General features: G+C 39.5%; 1 protein-coding gene across 2 annotated transcripts in view; it reads right to left on the reverse strand.

Moving 5' to 3' along the window:
• Positions 1-13920: 13920 nt before the first annotated feature.
• Positions 13921-23796, reverse strand: part of LOC137255617 (sodium-dependent proline transporter-like) — a 37330-nt gene continuing 27454 nt past the window's right edge. For both annotated transcript variants that reach the window (XM_067793068.1, XM_067793066.1), the window contains exons 11-14: positions 17761-17860; positions 17525-17625; positions 16595-16768; positions 13921-15044 (exon numbers count right to left, since the gene is read on the reverse strand). In XM_067793068.1, coding sequence (XP_067649169.1) covers positions 14913-15044; positions 16595-16768; positions 17525-17625; positions 17761-17860 — 507 coding nt within the window. In that variant the 3' untranslated portion in view covers positions 13921-14912. The remainder of the gene's footprint in view (positions 15045-16594; positions 16769-17524; positions 17626-17760; positions 17861-23796) is intronic.

Genomic DNA, 23796 nt, shown 5'->3' on the forward strand with positions numbered 1-23796 from the left:
CAAGGTCTCGTTGTAACCCCACCCGTTTGACGGTACTTATCCCACAGGCGTGAAATTACACTTTTGGATTTACCCATCTGCCGGGCAACTTCGCATAATGATGTCCCCCCTCCCTCTATCATCCCCACAATTCTCCATTTTGTTGCTTCACCGAGATACTGCCTCGAAGGCATTTCTGTCAGTAAGTGTCAATCTCTATTGCATTAGTGATTGCGACTTCTCCAGTACATTTACAGGAGTTAACTTCTGTATGCACGTGTTGCACGTGCTGGGCATGCACTATGCGAAATTCCATTGTCATTGGATGTTGCGTTTGGGAGATACGCCACGACCCTGTCACAGTCAAAGTCATCTACATTCAATTTCTTGGTTCCCTTATTTTCTGTCGGTAGTATATTTACGTGAAATGTTTTGGGACTTACCTACCCTCTAAGAGGACAATTATTTTACCGTACTCCAACCCCCTTTGCGGGTACAGCCACTAACGATTTGAGTTACTACTTTAATCTTCCAATTATAAAATATGTATCTATTTACAATTCAATTAATTCCTTTAAAAATGAAATAATTAAACGAGGACTATTATTGCCAAAACGATCCTTCATCGTTCGTGAATTATATTCTGATCCCTTGTGATGGAATACTCAACACAGGCAAGCAGGATATGCTAGACTGTGATTCATTCATCACAAGGGATACAAAACGGAGGATCCTCACCTTTAAGCAAATATTTATGTGTATATCTTGTGTGGCCAATACGACATCGTCTTAAAATAACCTCTTAAAATCTGGACTGACAACCCATGTAGATGTAACCAATAAACAGTTTTATTTCATGTAATTTATTTATACCAACTTGGGTGTCGCACTTCTTCTGCATTCGATCACGGGTGTAAGCTCTAATGCTAGCTTTGTAGTCAGAATATGGAATACGGAGTGGTGTCACATATTTGTTGAGTGCTGCCTTAGCAGCAAGCCATTGTGTTACCAGAGATTACAGCGTGACTGGGTACCCAACAAAAGACGATGTCGTACTGGCCTGTGGCAAGATCATTATACAATTCAATAATTTCTAATAAAATTGATGTTTACAAGAAATATTTTTGTTTGCTTAACGACAAGACAGAGAGTCCGAATAGATTATATACTCTTTATGTTTTGGGCGTTTCCTTCTGCTGTGACAATAGCGCTGTTGTCTGGTAGTCTAGAAGATATTGTTCTTGATCAAATGACAGTGGCACAGACCACTGTGCCACCGTCCTTGGACCCATCTGTAAATAAGGATTTATAATTGCTATATTTATGTTTTAATTGATTGTATTCTTGTTTATATTGTAATTCATTATTTTCTGATTTTTAAATGTAGTCAATGTTAGGTACACTTGGGGCCTGACCGAATGCTAAGGAGGAGAAGAAAGAAGACGGGAGGGAGCTATGTTTTCCAGCTCAATGCCGGCCGAAGAAATAAATGGTTTAATTCTATGTCCTAGGGGCGGGACACGAGAAGATGTCCTGTTGTGTAAATCCTCAAAAAAAGGGATTGAAAATACAGTTATAGGAAGGGTTAGATTCATTAGAGTATAATTTAGTAATGTACTGTAAAGCTAACTTTATACGGCGATGGTTCATCAGCCTCAACATAGAGACTGTCAACAGGTGAAGTTCTGATGGACCCAAGACAAAGTCTCAGACCTTGATGATGGACAGAATCAAGAAGTTTAAGGTTGCTTTTGCAGGTTCGACCATAGCCGATGCCGTAATCAAGTTTTGAACGTATCAATGATCGATAAAGTTGCAGGAGGGTAGCTTGATCCCCTCCCCACTCACAATTAGAAATGACTTTCAATAAGTCAAGGGCCTTCAGGCATTTAGTTTTAAGGGACTTAATATGTGGTAAAAAGGTTAAATGTGAGTCAAAAATTAGAGCCAAGAATTTGGCCTCCTTTACAATTTTGATGGGAGAGCCATTTAAAAATAGTTCAGAGTCTTTATGCGGCTTATATTTTTTTTACAAAAAATGTAAACAGTTAGTTCTGTACTTAGAAAATTTAAAGCCGTTTTCCAGACACCATTTATTTATTTTGTTTAAACACAATTGTAATTGCCGTTCGAGTGTATGCATATTTTTACCTCGACAGGAAATATTAAATTCTTCCGGAAATAATGATCCATCAATTGAATCATTTAAAGACTTGGATAAACTGTTTATCTTGATACTAAAGAGTGTTACAGACAACATACTGCCTTGTGGGACACCCTGATCCTGATTGTAATGGTCAGATGCTGTAGAACCCACCTGGACTTGAAACTGCCTGTCTCAGGCAAACGACCCCTTAAACCGAAGTCATGTAAATCCTTTAAAATGCCATGCTTCTTAGTGGTATCGTATGTGTTCTCCAAATCAAAGAATATTGATACTGCATGTTGTTTATTGACTATTGCATTTTTGACGAAGGATTCTAGACGTACCAAATGGACAATAGTACTACGATTTTTCTTGAAACTACATTGAATAGTTGTTGTAAGGTTATTGGATTCCAGATACCAAGTTAATCTATTGTTTACGATTCGTTCCATGGTTTTACAGACACAACTCGTCAAAGAGACTGGTCTATAATTTGATGGATCAGTATGATCCCGACCAGGTTTTGGAATGGGGACTACAATGGTATTACGCCAGGAAGATGCGAACTTCCCTGAAATCCATACTGAATAAAAATATTTAGCAGTGTTTTCAGACACGATTCGGGCAAGTGCTTCAGGAGCTGATAGTGGATATTGTCAGCCCCTGTTGCTGTATCATGAGCTTGCTCAAGGGTAGTATGTAGTTCATGTATTGAAAATAATTCATTATAATCCTCACCGTTTTCTGAGTTAAAATGTAATCTTTTCCTCTCCTGATGTTTCTGAAACTTTTGAAACTGAGGCACATAATTTGATGAAGATGATTGCTTGGCGAAAATTTCCCAAGTTTACTTGCAATGTCAGATTTATTTGTTAATAAATGCAACCATCTTTCAGATGGTGAATAGTAGAATTTGAACCTTTGCCCTTTATTCTTTGAATCATGTCATGGTGGCTCAATTGGTGATCGTTCACGGGTTTTTGAGGAGGAGCTGTTCCTCCGACTGCCTTGTGAGGAAGGAGTAACCTCCATATCCAGAGGTCCAAACTAGTTTTGTAGAGGGACCTCAGAAGGTAATAGGACAATAGGTGGATAGTTTCTATTTAACCTTTTTCCGTTCTTCTTTCCTGTTTGGTCAGTTGCTGTTTTTGAATGAGCTGGTTGTGAAGCAGACTGAAGGCTGAATTTCAGTCTGAGACCTGGTAGTAGACTGGGTAACTGCTGAAGTAAGTGTTTCCGCTGAATTAATAGGTCTTTCTGACTGAACCCAGGTCAAGTCAGTCTGACAAGCAGTCGAGGATGTAGCTACAGTGCGGGTGACTGCCGCAGAATAAGAGATATTCAGCGTAGCTGAAGTTTGAGTGAGTGAGTGAGTTAATATTTAACGTCACATCGGATATATTTCAGCCATATTGTGACGAGAACGTTTAACAAAGAAAAGGATTATATGTATATTATAAAATCTGTCGGCGAAGGACAGTAAAAGAACTAGAATATCACAATTTAAATTAAAACTAGCGTGGAAAGATAAAACTAATATCACTATTCGGACAATACAACATAAAATCCGGCTATAGATTGCTAACAACTGAAGGTAGATCACCATACTAGGGGCCATGGGGACTTACAGTACCTTTGCTACCTGCATGGACCCTTTGGATTTACATCATCCCCTCAGCTGTTAGCAATTTAGTCCCATCTAGCCAAATATTAAAAATACACATATGCTACGATTAAAAACACTGGAAGTTTAAACGTACAGGAAATGTGTAGGGACTTACGTACCCTCTCAGGAGGACAATAATTTTACGGTACTTCAACCCCCTTTGAGGGTACAGCCACTAACGATTCAAGTTACTAATCTAAACTACCATGAATTAAAATGCAGCTATGTACAGAATATAATAATCAAAATTCAGTGATGAAATCAATTTCTTTTAAAAAGCCAAGAATTAAATGAGAACTTACGGTGTTAAAAAGGTCCTTAATTGTTTTTACATTGAAATATTTGTCCCTTATGATGGAGAATTCAACACAGTCAAGCAGGATATGCTTGACCGTGGTTCTCTCATCACAAGGGATGCAAAACGGAGGATCCTCACCTTTCAACAGGTATGAATGAGTATATCTAGTGTGGCCAATACGACATCGTCGTAAAATAACCTCTTCAAATCTGGACCGACGACCCAACTAGGCGTAACCAATATACGGTTTTATTTCATGTAATTTATTTATACCTACTTGGGTGTCGCACTTCTTCTGCATCAGGTCACGGATATAAGATCTAATGCAAGCTTTGTAATCTGAATATGGAATAAGAAGAGGCGTCACAGATTTGTTGAGTGCTGCTTTAGCAGCAAGGTCAGCCAGTGTGTTACCAGATATGCCTACGTGGCTGGGTAACCAACAGAAGACGATGTCGTACTGGCCAGTAGCAAGATCATTATATAATTCAATAATTTCAATTAAAAGTGGATGTTTACAAGAAAAATTTTTAATCGCCTGAAGGCAAGAGAGAGAGTCGGAATAGATTATATATTGTTTATGTTTATGGCGTCTTTGAATATATTTAAGAGCTGTTAATATGGCGTTAGCCTCAGCGGTAAAAATAGAACTGTTGTCTGGTAATCTAGAAGATATTGTTCTGGATCCAGTGACAGTGGCACAAGCTACTGCGCCACCGTCCTTGGACCCATCTGTAAATAAAGATTTGTATGTATTATAGTTACTTTTTAATTGATTATATTCTTGTTTATATTGTAATTCATTTGGTTCTGATTTTTTAAACCTCGTCAGTGTTAGGTCAACTTCGGGTCTAACTAACTGCCAAGGAGATATATTGGCTAGCTCAATGCCGCAAGCAGACAGAAAAGGTTTTACTCTAAGTCCCAGAGGCGGAACAAGAGAAGACTTCTTATTGTATAGATAAAGAGGATTAAAAACACAATTAAATGCAGGATTTGCCTCATTAGAATATAGTTTTGTTATATACTGTAAGGAGAGTTTTATACGTCGTTGAGTAAGAGATGGCTCATCGGCCTCGACGTAAAGACTGTCAATAGGAGAAGTTCTGAATGACCCAAGACATAGTCTTAGACCTTGATGGTGGATAGAATCAAATAGTTTGAGGTTGCTTTTACAGGCTCCGCCATAAACGATGGAACCGTAATCAAGTTTCGAACGGATGAGAGATCTGTATAAATGGAGTAGGGTAGTTTGGTCTCCTCCCCACTTTGAATTGGAAACAACTTTTAACAGATCAAGTGCCTTCAGGCATTTAGTTTTAAGGGATTTAATGTGGGGTAGAAAAGTTAGATGTGAGTCGAAAATAAGACCCAAGAACTTGGCCTCCTTTACTACTTTGATGGGGGTGCCATTCAGAAATAGTTCTGGATCTTTATGCGGTTTGTACTTTCTGCAGAAATGCAAACAATTTTATTGAGACAAATTTGTAATTGCCTCTCTATTGTATGCATATTTCTACCTCTACAAGAAACATTAAAATCATCCACAAATAGTGATCCATCTACTGAATCACTTAAAACCTTAGAAAGACTATTGATTTTAATACTGAATAAAGTCACAGACAAAATACTGTCTTGTGGAACACCCTGATCTTTATGAAAAGAATCTGAGAGGGTTGATCCCACACGTACTTGAAACTGTCTGTCATTTACAAAATTAGATATAAACTGAGGCAAGCGACCTCTCAACCCAAACGAATGTAAATCTTTCAAAATACCATGCTTCCAAGTAGTATCATATGCTTTTTCGAGATCAAAAAAAATTGATACTGCATGTTGTTTTTTAATGAAAGAATCTTTTACAAATGATTCCAAACGAACCAAGTGGTCAATTATGCTTCGGTTTTTACGAAAACCACATTGTATATCAGTAATCAGATTGTTGGGTTCCAAAAACCAAACTAAGCGATTATTTACCATTCGGTTCATGGTTTTGCAAACGCAGCTAGTTAAGGAAATAGGTCGGTAGTTTTATGGATCTGTATGATCCCTCCCATGCTTTGGAATAGGAACAACTATGGCTTTTCGCCATGAAGGGGGAAAATGTTGTGTTATCCAAATATGGTCAAAAATGCCAAGTAACGTTTCGAGACATGATTCAGGCAAGTGTTTTAAGAGTTGGTAATGGATATCATCAGGTCCTGTTGCAGTATCGTGAGCCTGTGATAATGCAGTATGAAGTTCATGTAATGAAAATACCTCATTATAGTCTTCACCATTATCAGATTTAAAATTTACTGGTTTCTTCTCTTGGTGTGTTTGATAAGTCTAGAATTTTGGATGATAATTTGAGGAGGACGAATGTTTAGCCAAAGTTTCACCCAACTTGTTTGCAATATCACATTTTTCAGTTAGTATGCTATTATCATTTTTGAGATGCTGAATACTACTGGATTTGGAACCCTTGCCTTTAATTTTTTGGATCATATTCCATACCCTTGACATAGGAGTACGGGAATGTATTTTGGAAACGAAATTTTTCCAAGTATGACGTTTAATGTGTTTAAACGTTCGTCGAGCTTTAGGGTAACTGACTTTTACATTATTTAAGTTATGAACAGTGGGATGAAGACGAAAATATTTCTCTGCTTTCTTCCTCTTTTTCCTAGCCTGTTTGCATTCATCATTAAACCATGGTTTACGGATGTGCGGATTTACAGAGGACTTAGGAATAGTTTCATCAGCTATATGTTTTAGTTTGTCTGAGAACATTTTAATTGGATCAGGTACATCCATGAAAAGGTCTGGTTTAAGTTCTATAACGCAGGTGGCCTGAAATAATGACCAATTGGCCTTTGAAAAATTCCATCTTGTTACAGGCGGATCATCGGAAGGGTTAATTGCTGTAAGTACTGTAGGAAAATGGTCACTACCACAAAGATCATTATGGACTGACCATTCAAACTCATTATAAACGTTTGAATCAGTGAGTGACAGGTCTTAAGACGAATATGTTCCCATTCCAGGATGTAAATACGTGTCAGAACCATCATTGAATTTACATAAATTATTATCAGATATAAACTCTTCAAGAACTTTCCCTTTACTGTTGGTATCAGGACTTCCCCATAATGGGTTATGTCCATTGAGATCATCCATTATGATGCAGGGTTTTGGTAATTGGTCGTACAAATCTTGAAGATCATTCTGATGGAGAATGGAAGAAGGGGAGATATACAAGGAACAAAGGGTAAGGGTTATATGTAAAGTAAGACGAACAGCAACAGCCTGAAGATTGGTTTTAAGTGGAACAGGGCTATGAATAGTACCATGTCTCACCAATATGGAAGATCCACCAGTGGCTTTGTCACCAGGGGGTGAAAAAGAATGATAAGAATGGTATTTACGCAATTCGAATTTATCAGTTTGTTTCAAGTATGTTTCTTGAAAACTAAATGCTGATGGTTTATAATCCTGTGCTAGTAGTTGTACTTCATTAAAATTGGTCCTAAGTCCTCTGCAATTCCATTGGATTAAGGAATTACTGTTCATTTAATAGCAGGTGGTAGTACTGGGGACCGACTTTTCCCCTTCCGAGGCGAACCGCTTCTATTTCGCGCACGGGGATGAGGCGAGACGTCCATGTCTTCTAAAAGTTGAAACTTGTTATAGACTTGTACAGGATCACGTGATCCCTTTTGTACTCGATCAGATTTTTGTCTATAATCTACTTTATGACAAGGATATTTCACTGCAGGAGATACTGTTTGTGAGTCAGTCTGACAAGCTAATGTTGCATGATTCTTATCAACAGCAGAATCTGATGTACTTAAAGTATGTTTGTCAGCTTAAACCAGGTGATATCTGTCTGACATGAAACAGACTGAACAGATTTAGCATGAGGGCAAGCAACGACAGCAGAGTATGTTATACTTGATGACTGATAGCGAGGCTGCATTTACTAAACGTTTTGCCTCATGATAGGTGACATTCTTTTGAGTTTTGATTTTGATAATTTCATATTCACGTTTCCAGATTTCACATGACTTTGATGAAGACATATGGTCTCCAGGACAATTAACACATTTTGGAGAAGACAAACAGTCAGAACCTTCATGATCTTCTTCACCACATCTGTAGCATGTTGCACGATTCCTGCAAGATTGGGCACCGTGACCAAACTTTTGACACTTGTAACAACGAAGTGGATTTGGAATATATTGCTCCACTTCGATATTACAATATCCAGCTTTGATATACTTTGGGTGTTTCGGTTGTGAAAAAGAAATAAAAAAAGTATTTGTATTGAAAGTTTCTCTGTTTTTCTTAAAAGTGAATCGTTTGACATGAGTGACTCCTTGATTTTGTAGTTCAGTGGCGATTTCTGTTTCACTCATGTGGGCAAGCCTCCGGTCTCTGTCTCTCAAGATGCCTTTGCTGCTGTTTAAAGACTTATGTAGAGAAACAGATACTGCAGTATTTGCAAGCTGTTTTGTACCTATGAGGGTAGCTGATTGTTTCGCTGTTTTACACTCTATGAGGAGAAACCCAGATCTAATTTTTGTTACAGCTTGTACATCACCAACAAGTCCATAAATTGCTTTTGATGTGGCAAATGGATTGAGTTTTAGAGGTTCACCGTCAGTAGAAGACACAACCAAAAATCTACTCCATGTATCCGGTAATCTGTTTGTAGCACTGTCCTCGTCAGAGGACAAACACTCATCTAGTGCTCGTTTGTGTTTTTTGGGTTGAGCCATGGTTAATAATAGAAAGTTCACCATCCCAGCTCCCCACCCTCCACCGAGTATCACATGGACAATGCTATATACCAGTGGCTCTCCGACTGGCAGCACCAAGGATACTGGAATGGTATACTCCAGCAGAAGATTAATTCAAAATTAATCGATCCACCAGATTGGCCCATGAGCCACCGCCTTCTGGGCAAAAGACTCTAGGCAAAGTTCAGAACATCAGTATTCAAATCTAACAGTTTTATGTGAATGAAAAATCCAAGGCCAAAATTGAAACAGTACAAAATCAAATCTGTGCAATTACATAAATAATCCACGCACAGGGCTTGGCATGACCAGCCGATTGGTCGAACCGGGCCCATTCGACCACCCGTCTAGGCGAAGTCAGGGCCAAAGTGGTGTATTGAGCAACAGGAACACGGTTACAGGTCCCTATTGCCCACAACCACCAGGATCCCTTCCTCCGCCGACACAGGCCGCAACCCACGGCAAACGGGTTGGTGGACCAAATATCCCCCCGGGTCCACTACGGGGGTGTCGGCGAGCTCTTAGCGTTACCCAGCACCCACCACGAGGAGGTGGCTCGCCACGGGTGCCTCTGAAGTTTGACTAGTAAACAGTTTCTTGGCATCAAGGTATGAAATGTTCTTTTCGCATTTGATTTCCATTATGTTAGATTCCCGTATATAAACAGGACAGGACCTGGATGATGCTGCATGTGGGCCTTCACAGTTTGCGCATTTTAAGTCATGCTCATAGTCTGCACCCTCATGATGGTCACCACAGCGATGACACACCACAGAGTTTCGACAGGAGTTAGACCCATGACCGCAATGCTGACACTGATAACACCATAGTGGATTGGGGACATACACATCCACCCCGATGTTAACAGACCCTTCTTTTCGTGACTGTGGAAGAGAAGATCGCGAAAAGGTTAAGAGGTAAGTATATGTTGGAGTGATATTACCATCTTTCTTGAAAGTGAAACGTTTCACCGCTGTAACTCAAAGTTCAAGAGCTATATCATCCTCTGACATATCACAGACACAGTGAGCTTTGTCCCGTATGATGTCATGGCAGGAATTCAATGTCCTGTGCACAGACACAGCAACCCCGATATTAGCAAAGTTCTTTTCAGACAGCAGATTGAGGTATTGCTGTCTCCGTACACGCTCAACCAAAAGCGAGCCACTACGGAGACGGGAAACCTTCTTTACCTCACCACAAATTCCAGAGATAGCTTTTGAAATTACGAAGGGATTGAGTTTGATCGGTAGAAAGTCCATAGACTCAATCACTAAAAATCGAGCCAAAGAATCGACATTCACAGGAACAGTTTCAAGTGTACAGTTTGTTTCATCCAGACGCCTCTTTTTTCTCATAGCGCGATGAACCAGTTTGTTGGGAAGACATCATGAAAGGAAGAGTATTCAGCACCCCTGCTCCCCACCCACCATGGAGTGTCAACCAGGACGGTGTCAAATAGCGCCGGATCTCCAAGATGCTAACAGCAGGGATACAGGAATGTTATACTCCAGCAATTATGACGCAAATAGCAATACTTGTATACCAAATTAAATGCCGGGTGGTTCTGCCCGTGACAAGTAATTGGACACATATTGCATTTGGAGGTCAACATTGCCAGATTGACCTATGAGCCACCGCTTTCTGACATAGGACTCTAGGCAATTTATAGTAATCAATAAATGTATTTTGCGAGATCAAAATATCCAATACCCAAAAAATAAGGACATGTGCAAATAATATATCTACTATGCTCCGTGTTTGGTGTGACCAGCCGATTGATAGAACCGGGTCAGTTCTAACACCCGTCTAGGTGAAGTAAGGGACGAAGGGGTGTCTTGAGCAAAGGTTACAGGCTCCCAGTTCCCTCAACCCTCAAACTCCCGTCCTCCACCGACACAGGGCCGCAAACCACGGCAAACGGGTTGGTGGACCAAATATGCCCCCCGGATCCCCCTGGGTTTGGCGAGCTCTTAGCGTTACCCAGCACCCACCAGGAGGAGGTGGCTCGCCACGGGTGCCGGATCGGAGTAGAAGATTCTATCCATGTATAATCAGATGACAACATACTGACTGATATGAAACCGGTCTAGAAGTTGGAGTTGAGACTGAAGCAGCAGCTGCATTAGATGGGCCTGGTTTTTCAAGAGCTAGTACAAGTTTCCTTGCTTCTAAAAAGAGACATTACGTTCATGTTTTATTTTCAAAATTTGTGACTGGAGTTCCCATGTAGGGCATGTTCTAGATGACAAAGGATGATTTCCAGAGCAGTTTACACACGCTGGAGGTTTATCACAGAGTTTACCGTCTTCACAGGTGCCTCTGCATTGATGACAAGCAGCTGGGCTGCTGCATGATTTAGAGCCTTGGCCATATTTCTGACTTCTGTAGCATCTCAGGGGATTTGGGATGTAAGTATTAACCATTAAGTGACAATAACCAGCCTTCAATGATTCCGAACGTCTTGGAAGACCAAATGTAAATAAATAGGTATTGGTCATTATGATGTCATTTTCTCTTTTGGTAGTCAACCGCTCAACAGCAGTTACACCTTGTGAACGTAATTCTGAAATGATGTCACCCTCATCCATATCTGAAAGGCAACGTCCCACATCACGGACAATGCCTTTACAACTATTGAGTGTTCTGTGAGGGGACACCTCTACAGGAACATTAGCCAGTGATTTGGTTAACAGAAGTATTTGTGACTGGCTTTTCTTTTCACACTCGATCAGAAGAGATCCAGAACGTAGCTTCTTGATTTCCTTGACATCGCCAGCTAAACCTTCTGTACCCTTTGAAATGGCAAAAGGATTCAATTTTAGTCGACCATCATTTGGTGCTGACATAACCAAAAAGCGTGACCAATGATCAGGATTTGGGAGTACTTCTTGAATTCCATCCTCGGAAGATAGTGAATCATCAGATTCATACGAACGTTTTTTTCAGTGGGGGTGCCATGGTGGTACTGAATATGATTCTCCCTCCTAGCTCTCCACCCACCACGGAGTGTCAACGGGGACGATGCCTACTGTATGCGGGTCTCCAGCACACGGCACCGAGGATACTAGGAGTGTTCTGTGAGGGGACACCTCCACAGGAACATTAGCCAGTGATTTGGTTGACAGAAGTATTTGTGACTGGCTTTCCTTTTCACACTCGATCAGAAGATAGTGAATCATCAGATTCATACGAACGTTTTTTTCAGTGGGGGTGCCATGGTGGTACTGAATATGATTCACCCTCCTAGCTCTCCACCCACCACGGAGTGTCAACGGGGACGATGCCTACTGTATGCGGGTCTCCAACACACGGCACCGAGGATACTAGGAGGGTATACTCAAGCAGGAAAATATCCCCAAAAGATAAATCCTACCAGATTGGCCCATGAACCATCGCCTTCTGGGAATGTAGACTCTAGGCACATTTATATATGACATATTTCTACTCAAGTTATGTTTGACAAATACAAAGAGTCGAAGCCGAAAATTAACAATACAGTTAATTCATAGTATAAGTTGTTGTGCAAATACAAGTAATGCACAGGGCTGGACATGACCAGGCGATTGGTTGAACCGGGCCCATTCAACCACCCGTCTAGGTGAAGTCAGGGCATTAGGCAACAGGACCACAGCTGCAGGCCCCCATTGCCCTCGACCACCAGGATCCCCTCCTCCGTCGACACAAGGCCGCAACCCACGGCAAACGGGGTGGTGGACCAAATATCCACCCGGGTCCACGACGGAGGTGAACGGCTCTCAGCGTTACCCAGCACCCACCACGAGGAGGTGGCCGTTCACGGGTGCCTGGTTCTTGAGATATCTCGCTGACAAGTGTAAAAGGTTAAAGTCCCCTTGTGAGCTTTGAATGAAGGTAAAGACTACCAATCCCAACCGAGACCTGTCTTTTACATTGATGAACCAAGGTACCAAATGTGAGAAGAATCTGGTGAATGGTTCTGACGATATTCCAGTTCGTACGTACGGGCGGACGGACGGACGGGACCTAATGCTAACAAGAACGTTATTCCGACAGGCAGAGGTGACAATGTTACCTTGTACTTAATGAATGTATTCCGTTCATATCTGTGGGAATACATACCTGTGAATTTTAAAATGACAAAATGAACATGAGAAGAGGCAATATATCCGCTACCTTTGAAGGTAGACTTCATGTGTTTTTGTGTAAATGCATCGTCGAACAGTCAAGTTCAGTCTATCAGTCAAGCCAGGACATAACAACAGATACGTGGCCTTAATCTACAGGAACCCTGTCAACTATCGATTTATCCAACTTCATAATGTCGTGCTTACAAAGTACGTTTGTGGATATGGTTAATCTCATCATTTCTGAAAGCTGTAACTGAAGGTGCAGTAGGTAAGTAATTTTCAGGAAAACTAAGCACGATTACAGAGATAATAAAAATCTACACATGATTCAAATATATTTGCATCGTACATAAGCCGCAGCCACTGGTATAAATATTTAAAAATATGTATATTTTGTATTCATTACAAAACAAGAAGATGAATACTGGATGCATACCGGTTATAGGTACAATTTAGTTCAAAACTTCTAAGAGTTAGTTTCTACGGTGATGTCTGTAGTTACTGGTTGACTAATATGTTCTGTAGATAGATGTATTTCAATGAATAGTATTTATATCATTAACTTAAACTGTTAGTAGCTTTACCATTATACACCGCTGAAGCGTTAGAAAATTATTGTCCTCGTGAGAGGGAAACAAGACCCAGTTTTAAACTTTCAAATTTCTTAATCGTAGAATATATGTGTTTAAGATTTAATTACTAGTTTTAAAAATATATCTTTGATAATCTAGTTGTTTTACTGCCCTTTGACAAGCATTTATCATATATTTTCAATTATTATACATTCAGTTCTTGTTTTAGGCACGGTATGGTTGAAATATTGCCACTCATCCACTGTAGTGTGGCGTGTAATGCCTAAATGGGCAACGGGAATAACAACACAACAGGGTATAGGGAAAGTTATTTAATATGTTGTACACTGCAAAACCTACACCGGCAAAAACAGAAATGAGCTTCACAAAGTTTATCTGTGTGGGGAATTGGACCTGGGTCTTCAGCATGACGACTGAAACATAGTGGACACGTGACAAAGGAGTGAACTGAACAAAGGTAGCTGCCTCGATTTCGCCATCGGTGACCTCCTACATCCATACAACAGCAGCAGGCCACGATGTTTGTAGGGGGCTTCATTCGTGTTCTTGTTCATTTACCTTCGTTGACGTTTGTCAATAAAATAGAACTTCTGGGATGTGTCTAGAAAAAAAGTTGTTCCAGAAGACACTTGTTCATTTTCTGAAGTGTTCAAAAGTATGCGAGTTGCTGTTTTTCCATGGCAACGAAAGAGTACATGTATGTGCCTCATAGATAAAACATATAGTATTTAATTATATATACTCTTAACTTCCTTCTCTGGTACCAAACTTAAAAGTAGACCGACCTTTTTATGAGAATGTGTACTTGATTTATTCAGGTCTAGTAATGCACACAGAGCATTATGTGATGAGCTATGCCATAGACACTATATGGCTGGGTTTCAATGTCTGTTTGTCTGTCAGTTTTTCGGCCTGCCAAGAACAGGACCGATAGCTATTACAGTCATGAAATATCAACATCAGATTAGTTTAAAAATATCTTGTCTATGCCAAAAATAATATCTGGATATATTGGATTCAACACCAAAGTCGTCTACAAACTCTCAAATAAAGTAAATGTCCCACGTACGTAAACTATTAGCTTTACATTTTTTCGATAATCATGCCAATAACACGAGTGCAGATCACTCTTTTTGGATGAATGATAATCGTACATAGAACACTTACTTAAAAGTTTCCAGAATATCGCTCGCTCAGAGAGACAGATGGACACACACACACACATAGTCATAAACATATCTAAAGTTATAATAGAGCTGTTGATCAGTTACGAAGTCTAATTTACGATTAGTGGACGATATTGGACATATTTATTTTAAGGTCAGAGCGTTCGTAGCGGGTTACTTAAACACGTAAAAGACGTTGTCCTTGAACGTTTGTCTTTGTGTCTTTTGGTTTATCAAATGTGCCTCCTTGTAGCTGAGATCTGCAGGGCACCAATCCTTATCAGGCTTCAAGGCCAGTTTCACCCTCTGAAATATGGAACACGTTTGCTAGTATTTCATGGATATGTTTCATTATGAAATACAGAGATTTTATATGGAGTATTATAATATATGGAATAGTAGTATGCAAACTTAACAACATCTTCAGCTGACTCAGATGTTACGTTAGGTCATCTGTCATCTGAGCTAAAGGCTAGACTGTCCATGCAAATGTGGATACGATTCCAAAAGTTCCAGTTACCAGGAACAAAGCGGAATGGGCATGGCTGGTAAATCACGCAAATTATGAAGAATTAAAAGTGAAAGAAAGATCAAATCATCATCTAGGCACTAACGTTGATATCAAATCCACATGGGACCATCTGACGACGGTCACCAAGGTGTACACCCTTTACACTGTTAAAAAAATGAGACACGGCCCAACTATCTTGCTCATATATCTATATTTATCAAGGCCGCAAACAGATGCGACAACTTATGAGTAAATAAAAGTACCATATACATTTGTAATAAATATACTGGCATCTTTGTATTAAACATCAAATAGGTAGAAGAATATTTTACTAGCTATGCTTCAAGCAATTTACTTTTGGGGTGACGTAGTTTGTTCTTTGTTGTTGTGTAACATCATGTTGCATCATGTCGTCTTGACTTAAATCGAGTTATTAACATATTAATCATTATAGGTGAATCTATCAACAAAAAACAGTAAAACAATTAGTTTATCACATATATAAATACAATGTAAAAACTAGTAATTGATATTATTTAACTGTTATTTAACTAAACTTTTTTAACTATACATGACATTACAATAACTGGGCTATAGATTACGAACGACCGAAGGTAGATCATCATGAGTGAGTTTACAATTAAAGTCACATGGGCAACATTTCAGCCATATCGTGATTAAAACAAGATATAGACTTAGATGATTAAAATTAGATTTGCAATAATACATGTCATGTATAAGATTCAAAGATGGACAGTAACATAACTAGACTATCACAAAACGAGTTAAAGCTAGCTGTCAAATATCTTAAAAAGTAGAAAGCTGCGTTTTGACAATACAATGCAAAAAATGGGCAATTACGGAAAAGTCCTAGTGCCACAGCCTATTTTTTTTATCTCCTATTTAGGCCTGAATATTTCCTAATTAGTCCTTATTATCTCCTATATTTAGTTGGTATATGCAGACTCCAATCAAGGTTGAGACAACGAAAGCAACCATCCATCTTGCTCCGGTCCAGGACAAACCTCTAAATCTAATAAGTACTAATTAAGAGATACTGTGTACTAATTAGGAGATACTAAGTCCTAATTAGGAAGTATTAAGTCCTAACTAGGATAATAATAAGTACTAATTAGGAAATGTTATATCCTAATTAGGAGATAAAAAAATTCAATCTGTGGCACTTCGACGTTTCCGATTACTACGAACTGAAATAATACCAAGGCCAGGTGTACTTAGGCGATATTGCATTACGGATATTATTCATGTGTATGTACTTTTACTGAAGGTACGCCATGGAATGCAGTTTATCTTTGGTTACTGACAAAGTAAAAACACGCTGTACCTTCTTTAGAGAACTCTTCCCCGTCTGCTTTCTGACAGCAATGACGATGAAGACTGGTAGAGGGAGAAGAGGCACCATAGCGAAACACCAACCGATTATGTTGGCGTAGGTGGGAAAGACGTACTTGCCATAGGTCGGTGGTTGGTAGCTGATAACTGTAAGGCTGAAAGCTACCTGAAACATAAATGCCAAATTCAGTCTGAACGCATTTGTATTGTGTGGCGTTATTTGCAATCCAACATAAACCGCTTTGTGGAAACTTATTATCAGTTTAAATGACACAGGTAATACCGTGCCAAATTCAACGGCAGATCACCTGATATGGGATCGGAAGGACTTACATTACCTTCAGCTCTTACATCATCCCTCTAGCAACTGAGTGGAAGAGTGAGTTTAGTTTCACGCTGCACTCGGCAATGTTCCAGTTAATCGAGTCTGGACCAGACAATCAAGTGATCAACAGTATCTCTCTCTCTCTCTCTCTCTCTCTCTCTCTCTCTCTCTCTCTCTCTCTCTCTCTCACACACACAAATATATATATATATATATACATCTGCGCAATTGGGAACCGATGACTGACCACCCCGATCCAATTAGTAACCTCTTACAACAAGCCTTGCTGAAGGCCTATTCTACCCCGGGACCTTCACGGGTCGTGAGGATTACAGCCTGTCACCGTTCAAGGCCCCATCCGTAATAAAGGAAAAGTTTGATTTAATCAACATATATAAGTTTAGTAAATCTCTTTGTTATGTTTCATGCCTGTGTCCGAAAATGTTCAAAATCATGCTTTATTTCTGTACAGCTGTACCTTATCGTTCTCCATAAATATACGCAGATTGGTAAGATGTCTGATGCTCATGCTTTGATAGTGCAGGAATGTTGCTTAAAGCAGAACAACTACCTCACTCTCTGTACTAGCTTTCTTACCAACAAGATTGCCGGCGTAATAAGCGCCAAGAGAACCTTAACTGCCTGTGAAAGATGTTTTCCAGTCATCATCTCAATATCACTACTGAATCGTTTTGCACCTGAAACAGACACATATTCTCCTTGACAAATTAGGTCCACACATGCATGATATTTACCTTTACATAGATTTCTAAGACGTGATGTATTTGTCGCTTTGAAATAACACTTTGCAGGTTGAAGCTGTATATACCAACCGTATATCCACATCACGGCAACACACTCCAGTGTGCAGAACACCATTGGTCCCAGAGAAGCTACATACCAATCTATCAGTTGGAACATGTAGGGTCCTCCCTGTAATATACCGTCAGAAATACTGATACTACTGCCACGACGACAAATACCAACATTTACTACCAATGTTTTACCTGACACCTAAACGTTATAGTTAGTTAGTTAGTGAGTTAATATTTATCGTCACATCGGCAATATCACAGCCATATCGTGACGAGAACCTTTAATACTGAAATGAAACATATATATATCTATTATAAAACCTGTCAACAAGAGACAGTAAAACAACTAGAATATCACAGATGAGAATATAAAACTAGCAACTATACCTAAAACAATGTATCTATACAGGACAATACAAGATAAAAATGGGCTATAGATTGCTAACAACTGAAGGTAGATCACCATACTAGGGACCATGGGGACTTACAGTACCTTTGCTACCTGCATGGACCCTAGCTGGATTTACATCATCCCCTCAGCTGGCAGCAATTTGGGAAACCTAGCCATGCAAATAAAAAGACACTTATGCTACGATTAAAAACATGAAAGTTTGAATTTACTTTGAATGTTTGTGGACTTACGTACCCTCTCAGGGGGACAATAGTTTTACAGTACTTCAACCCCCTTTGAGGATACAGCCACTAACAAGCACAGTTCTGAATTTAAACTTCCAATCATAAAATATTTATCTATTTACAATTCAGACAATAAATCTAATTCTTTTAAAAATGCAATGATTAAATGAGAGCTTGTGTTATTAAAAAGATCCTTCAGAGTTCGTGAATTAAAATACTGATCCCTTGTGATGGAATACTCGACACAGTCAAGCAGGATATGCTTGACTGTGATTCTTCCATCACAAGGGATACAAAACGGAGGATCCTCACCTTTAAGCAAATATTTGTGTGTATATCTTGTGTGGCCAATACGACATCGTCGCATGATGACCTCCTCAAATCTGGACTGACAACCCAAGTAGGTGTAACCAATATACGGTTTTATTTCATGTAATTTATTGATACCTACTTGAGTGTCCCACTTCTTCTGCATCAGATCACGGATATACGTTCTAATGCAAGCTTTGTAATCTGAATATGGAAGAAAAAGTGGTGTCACAGATTTGTTGAGTGCCGCCTTGGCAGCAAGATGGGCTGTCACATTTCCAGAAATACCTACGTGACTGGGTAACCAAGAAAAGACGATGTCGTATTGGCCAGTAGCAAGAGTATTATACAATTCAATAATTTCAATTAAAAGCGGATGTTTACAAGAAATGTTTTTAATAGCCTGAAGACAAGAAAGAGAGTCGGAATATATTATATACTGTTTACGTTTAGGGTGTATTTGAATATATTTAAGAGCTGTTAATATGGCGTTAGCTTCTGCTGTAAAAATAGAACTATTATCTGGTAATCTAGATGATATTGTTCTGGATCCAATGACAGCGGCACAAGCAATTGCACCACCGTCCTTGGACCCATCTGTAAATAAGGATTTGTAATTGTTATATGTATTATTCAATTGATTATATTCTTGTTTATACTGTAATTCATTAGTTTCTGATTTTTTAAATGTAGTTAATGTTAGGTCAACCTGTGGCCTAACCAACTGCCATGGGGGAGAGGAAAGAACACGGGAAGGAGCTATATTGTTCAGCTCAATACCAGCAGCAGCAATAAACGGCTTTATTCTGAGCCCAAGAGGTGGAACAAGAGAAGACTTTTTGCTATACAAATCCTCATAAAGGGGATTGAAGACACAGTTATATGCAGGGTTAGATTCGTTAGAGTATAGTTTTATGATATATTGTAAAGATAATTTGATAGGGCGTTGTGCAAGAGATGGTTCATCGGCCTCAACGTAAAGACTGTCAATAGGTGAAGTTCTGAAGGACCCAAGACAAAGTCTTAGACCTTGGTGATGGACAGGATCAAGAAGTTTAAGATTGCTTTTGCAGGCTCCACCATAGACAATGGAGCCATAATCAAGTTTAGAACGAACGAGTGATCGATATAAATGGAGAAGGGTAGCTTGATCCCCTCCCCATTTTGAATTTGAAACCACTTTCAACAAGTCAAGAGCTTTCAGGCATTTAGTTTTAAGTGATTTAATATGTGGTAAAAACGTTAAGTGTGAATCAAAGATTAGACCCAAGAATTTGGCTTCCTTCACAACTTTAATGGGCGTCCCATCTAGAGACAGTTCAGGGTCTTTATGTGGTTTGTATTTTCGACAAAAATGTATGCAGTTAGTTTTCGATTTAGAAAATTTAAAGCCGTTTTCAAGACACCATTTATTAATCCTGTTTAAACACAACTGCAATTGCCGTTCAATGGTATGCATATTTTTGCCACGACAAGAAATATTAAAATCATCCACAAATAACGATCCATCAATTGAATCGTTTAAAACTTTAGATAAACTGTTGATCTTGATGCTAAAAAGAGTGACTGACAACATACTGCCTTGTGGAACACCCTGATCCTGATTGTAATGATCAGACAGGGTAGAGCCCACGCGGACCTGGAATTGTCTGTTATTTAAAAAGTTGGCAATAAATTTAGGCAAACGACCTCGCAACCCGAAGTCATGTAAATCTCGTAAAATGCCATATTTCCAAGTAGTGTCATATGCTTTTTCAAGATCAAAAAAGATAGACACAGCGTGTTGTTTGTTAATCAGTGCGTTTTTTACAAATGATTCTAAACACACTAAGTGATCGACAGTACTTCTGTTTTTGCGGAAACCACATTGTATATCTGTGATAAGGTTATTAGTTTCCAAGTACCAAACAAGTCGATTATTTATCATGCGTTCCATGGTCTTGCAAACACAGCTTGTTAATGAAATCGGACGACAATTGGATGGATCCGTATGATCACGTCCAGGTTTAGGTATTGGTACTACTATGGCGTCACGCCATGACGGAGGAAAGTTACCCGATGTCCAAATATCATCAAAAATATTTAGGAGAGTTTCTAGGCAGGATTCTGGTAAGTGCTTCAGGAGTGGACAGTAGATTTAGTACCTTTACCTTTGATTTTCTGGACCATGTTCCATACCCTGGACATGGGTGTCCGAGAATTTATTTTAGATACATAATTTTGCCAAGATTGGCGTTTGTTCTCTTTTAAAAGTACGCCGTGCTTTAGCATTTAAAATTTTAAATTTATTGAAATTATGCACCATAGGATGGCGACGGAAATAATGTTCTGCTTTTTTCCTTGCCTTCCTAGCTTGTTTGCACTCATCGTTGAACCATGGTTTTCTTATGTGTGGAACTACAGAGGACTTTGGTATACACTCATCAGCTATGGAATTCAGTTCATCCGAAAAGCATTTAATAGCATCGGGAACGTCAATAAAACGTTCAGGTTTAAGTTTTTCAGCACACAGTGTTTCATATAAAGCCCAGTTAGCCTTTTTAAAATTTCGTCTTGATGATGGAGGAACATCGGATGGAGTTACAGCTTTTAACATAGTAGGAAAATGGTCACTTCCACAGAGGTCATCGTGGACTGACCATTCGAATTCATTTAGTAGTTCGGAAGTTGTCAGTGACAAGTCAAGAGCAGAATAGGTCCCTGTACCAGGGTGTAAATATGTGTTGGAACCATCATTATAAATACATAAATCATTATCAGAACAAAAGTCCTCCAACAATTTCCCTTTAGTGTTTGTAGTTACACTACCCCAGAGTGGGTTGTGCCCATTTAAATCTCCCATTATAATACAGGGCTTCGGGAGCTGATCATATAGAGCTCGAAGATCAGTTTTAGCAAACGTCGAAGACGGAGAAATATAAAGAGAGCATAGCGTAAACGCTACATGTAACGTAATTCTAACAGCAACAGCCTGCATATTAGTATTAAGTGAAACAGGGCTTTGAATAACGTTTTGTTTCACTAGAATGGATGATCCGCCAGTGGCCCGATCACCCGGAGGTGCAAAACAATGATATGTATTAAACTGACGAAAATTAAATGTATCTGTTTGTTTTAAATATGTCTCTTGGAGACATATCGCTGAAGGTATAAAATCTTGGACTAATAGCTGTAATTCATGTAAATTAGTCCTTAATCCTCTGCATTTCCACTGTACAATATTATTGGAATAAACTATCTTTTAGGGGGATTTATTGGGGATCTACCCCGCACTCTTTTGGAGGGCGACAAGCTATGTGCCCTAGAATGGACGTTTTCACAGAAACGTCCATGTCCTCAAGAGACCCGTATTTATTGAACAATTGAATTTTGTTCTGTGACCCTTTTGGAGCTCTGCCACTATGTTGTTTTGAAGCATCAGGCTTTGGCTTCGGTTTATTTTTCGCAGTTTGTTGACTATCAGCTGTGGATTGAGACTTTGAGTTTGACTGAGATGATGATTTGTGATCAGAAGAAGACTTTGAGGTACTAGGAAGGGATTCCTCAGTCTGTGATGATATAGCAGGGTACAAAAGCTGTGGAGAATCGCAATTTACCCAAGTCAAGGTAGTTTGGCAGCCTGTGGTTGATGTAGTGTTAGATTTAGATCCCGATGATGTTTTTGCTACTGTGGCATAAGTTTGTGGAAGATCAAATGTCTTTACCAGTTTTTTGGCCTCGGAAAAAGAGATATTTTGAGTAAATTTTATTTTATTGATTTCCATTTGCTCTTTCCAAAAAGGACGAATGGTCGCCTGAGCAATTGGTGCATTTTTTATAATCACTGTGACAATCTTCTGTTGTGTGTGTCTTCTCACCACAGTGAGCACACACAACAGACAATGTGCAAGTATTCACGCCATGTCCATATTTCTGGCATTTAAAACACCTGAGCGGGTTGGGGATGTAGGTATCAACTTGTATGTTACAATAGCCTGCCTTCACTGATTTAGGAGCATTTGGACATGAAAAAGTAAACAGATAGGTATTTGTTTGGAATGTTTCATTGTTTTTTCGGGTTGAAAAGCGCTTCACATACAGCACACCTTGATCTTTCATTTCTGATCCTATGTCAATTTCGGACATATCAGCAAACAATCGATCACGATCTCTGATGATACCTTTACTAGTATTCAAGGTCTTGTGAGCAGAGACCGTGACGGGAATGCCCACGAAAGATTTCATGTTCATCAGGTTCGTTGCTTGTTGCTTTTCCCCGCATTCGACTAGCAGGGCACCCGAACGCAAGCGTCTAATGTTTTTCACCTCTCCAGCAACACCTTGAATACCCTTGGATACAGCAAAGGGGTTCAACTTTAACGGTGTCTTCTCAGGAGTTTAAATAACAACGAAACGCGGCCAATATTCAATCGATGCAGACGGTCTATGGTCAGTATCAACAGGGTCAATATCAAGTGGACGTTTTTTGTCTTTTTTTGTCTTTTTTTTTTGGGGGGGGGGGGGGTTCATACGCCATAGTTAGTGTAATATGGTTCATCATCCGAGCTCCCCACCCACCACGGAGTATCACAAGGACAATGCTAAAGCAAGCGGGCCTCCAGCTTGCAGCACCAAGGATACTCGGATGATATACTCCAGTAGAAGAATTATACAGAATTAATCCACCAGATTGGCCCATGAGCCACCGCCTTCTGGGCATAAGACTCTAGGCAATATTCAGAACTTCAAATACATTCCAAAATCAGAAAAGTCGATGAATAATTCAGCCAAGACCGAAATTAAAAGTCTAAATAAAATTTGTGCCTCTTACGACAAGCAATGGGGTGCTGTGGACACATTCTATCCCGGGTCCACACGGGAGAAGAGCACTTAGCATTACCCAGCACCCACCACGAGGAGGTGGCTCTTCATGGGTGCCCCTAAACGTTATATTTGATCACTACTGTTACACATATTACTAATGATTGTGGTCACTGCTTCCCATTGTTAGCTACTGCTGGAAATGGTATGCAATGGTTATCGTTCCACAACTATACAGTAAAACCTTAGGAAGAAAAGAAAAAAAATCAACCTGGTGTGTTTTTCAAAAATGAGTGTTTTGAATAAAGG

This window comes from Haliotis asinina, chromosome 11 (assembly GCF_037392515.1).
Source record: "Haliotis asinina isolate JCU_RB_2024 chromosome 11, JCU_Hal_asi_v2, whole genome shotgun sequence".
Classification (NCBI taxonomy): Eukaryota; Metazoa; Mollusca; class Gastropoda; order Lepetellida; family Haliotidae; genus Haliotis; species Haliotis asinina.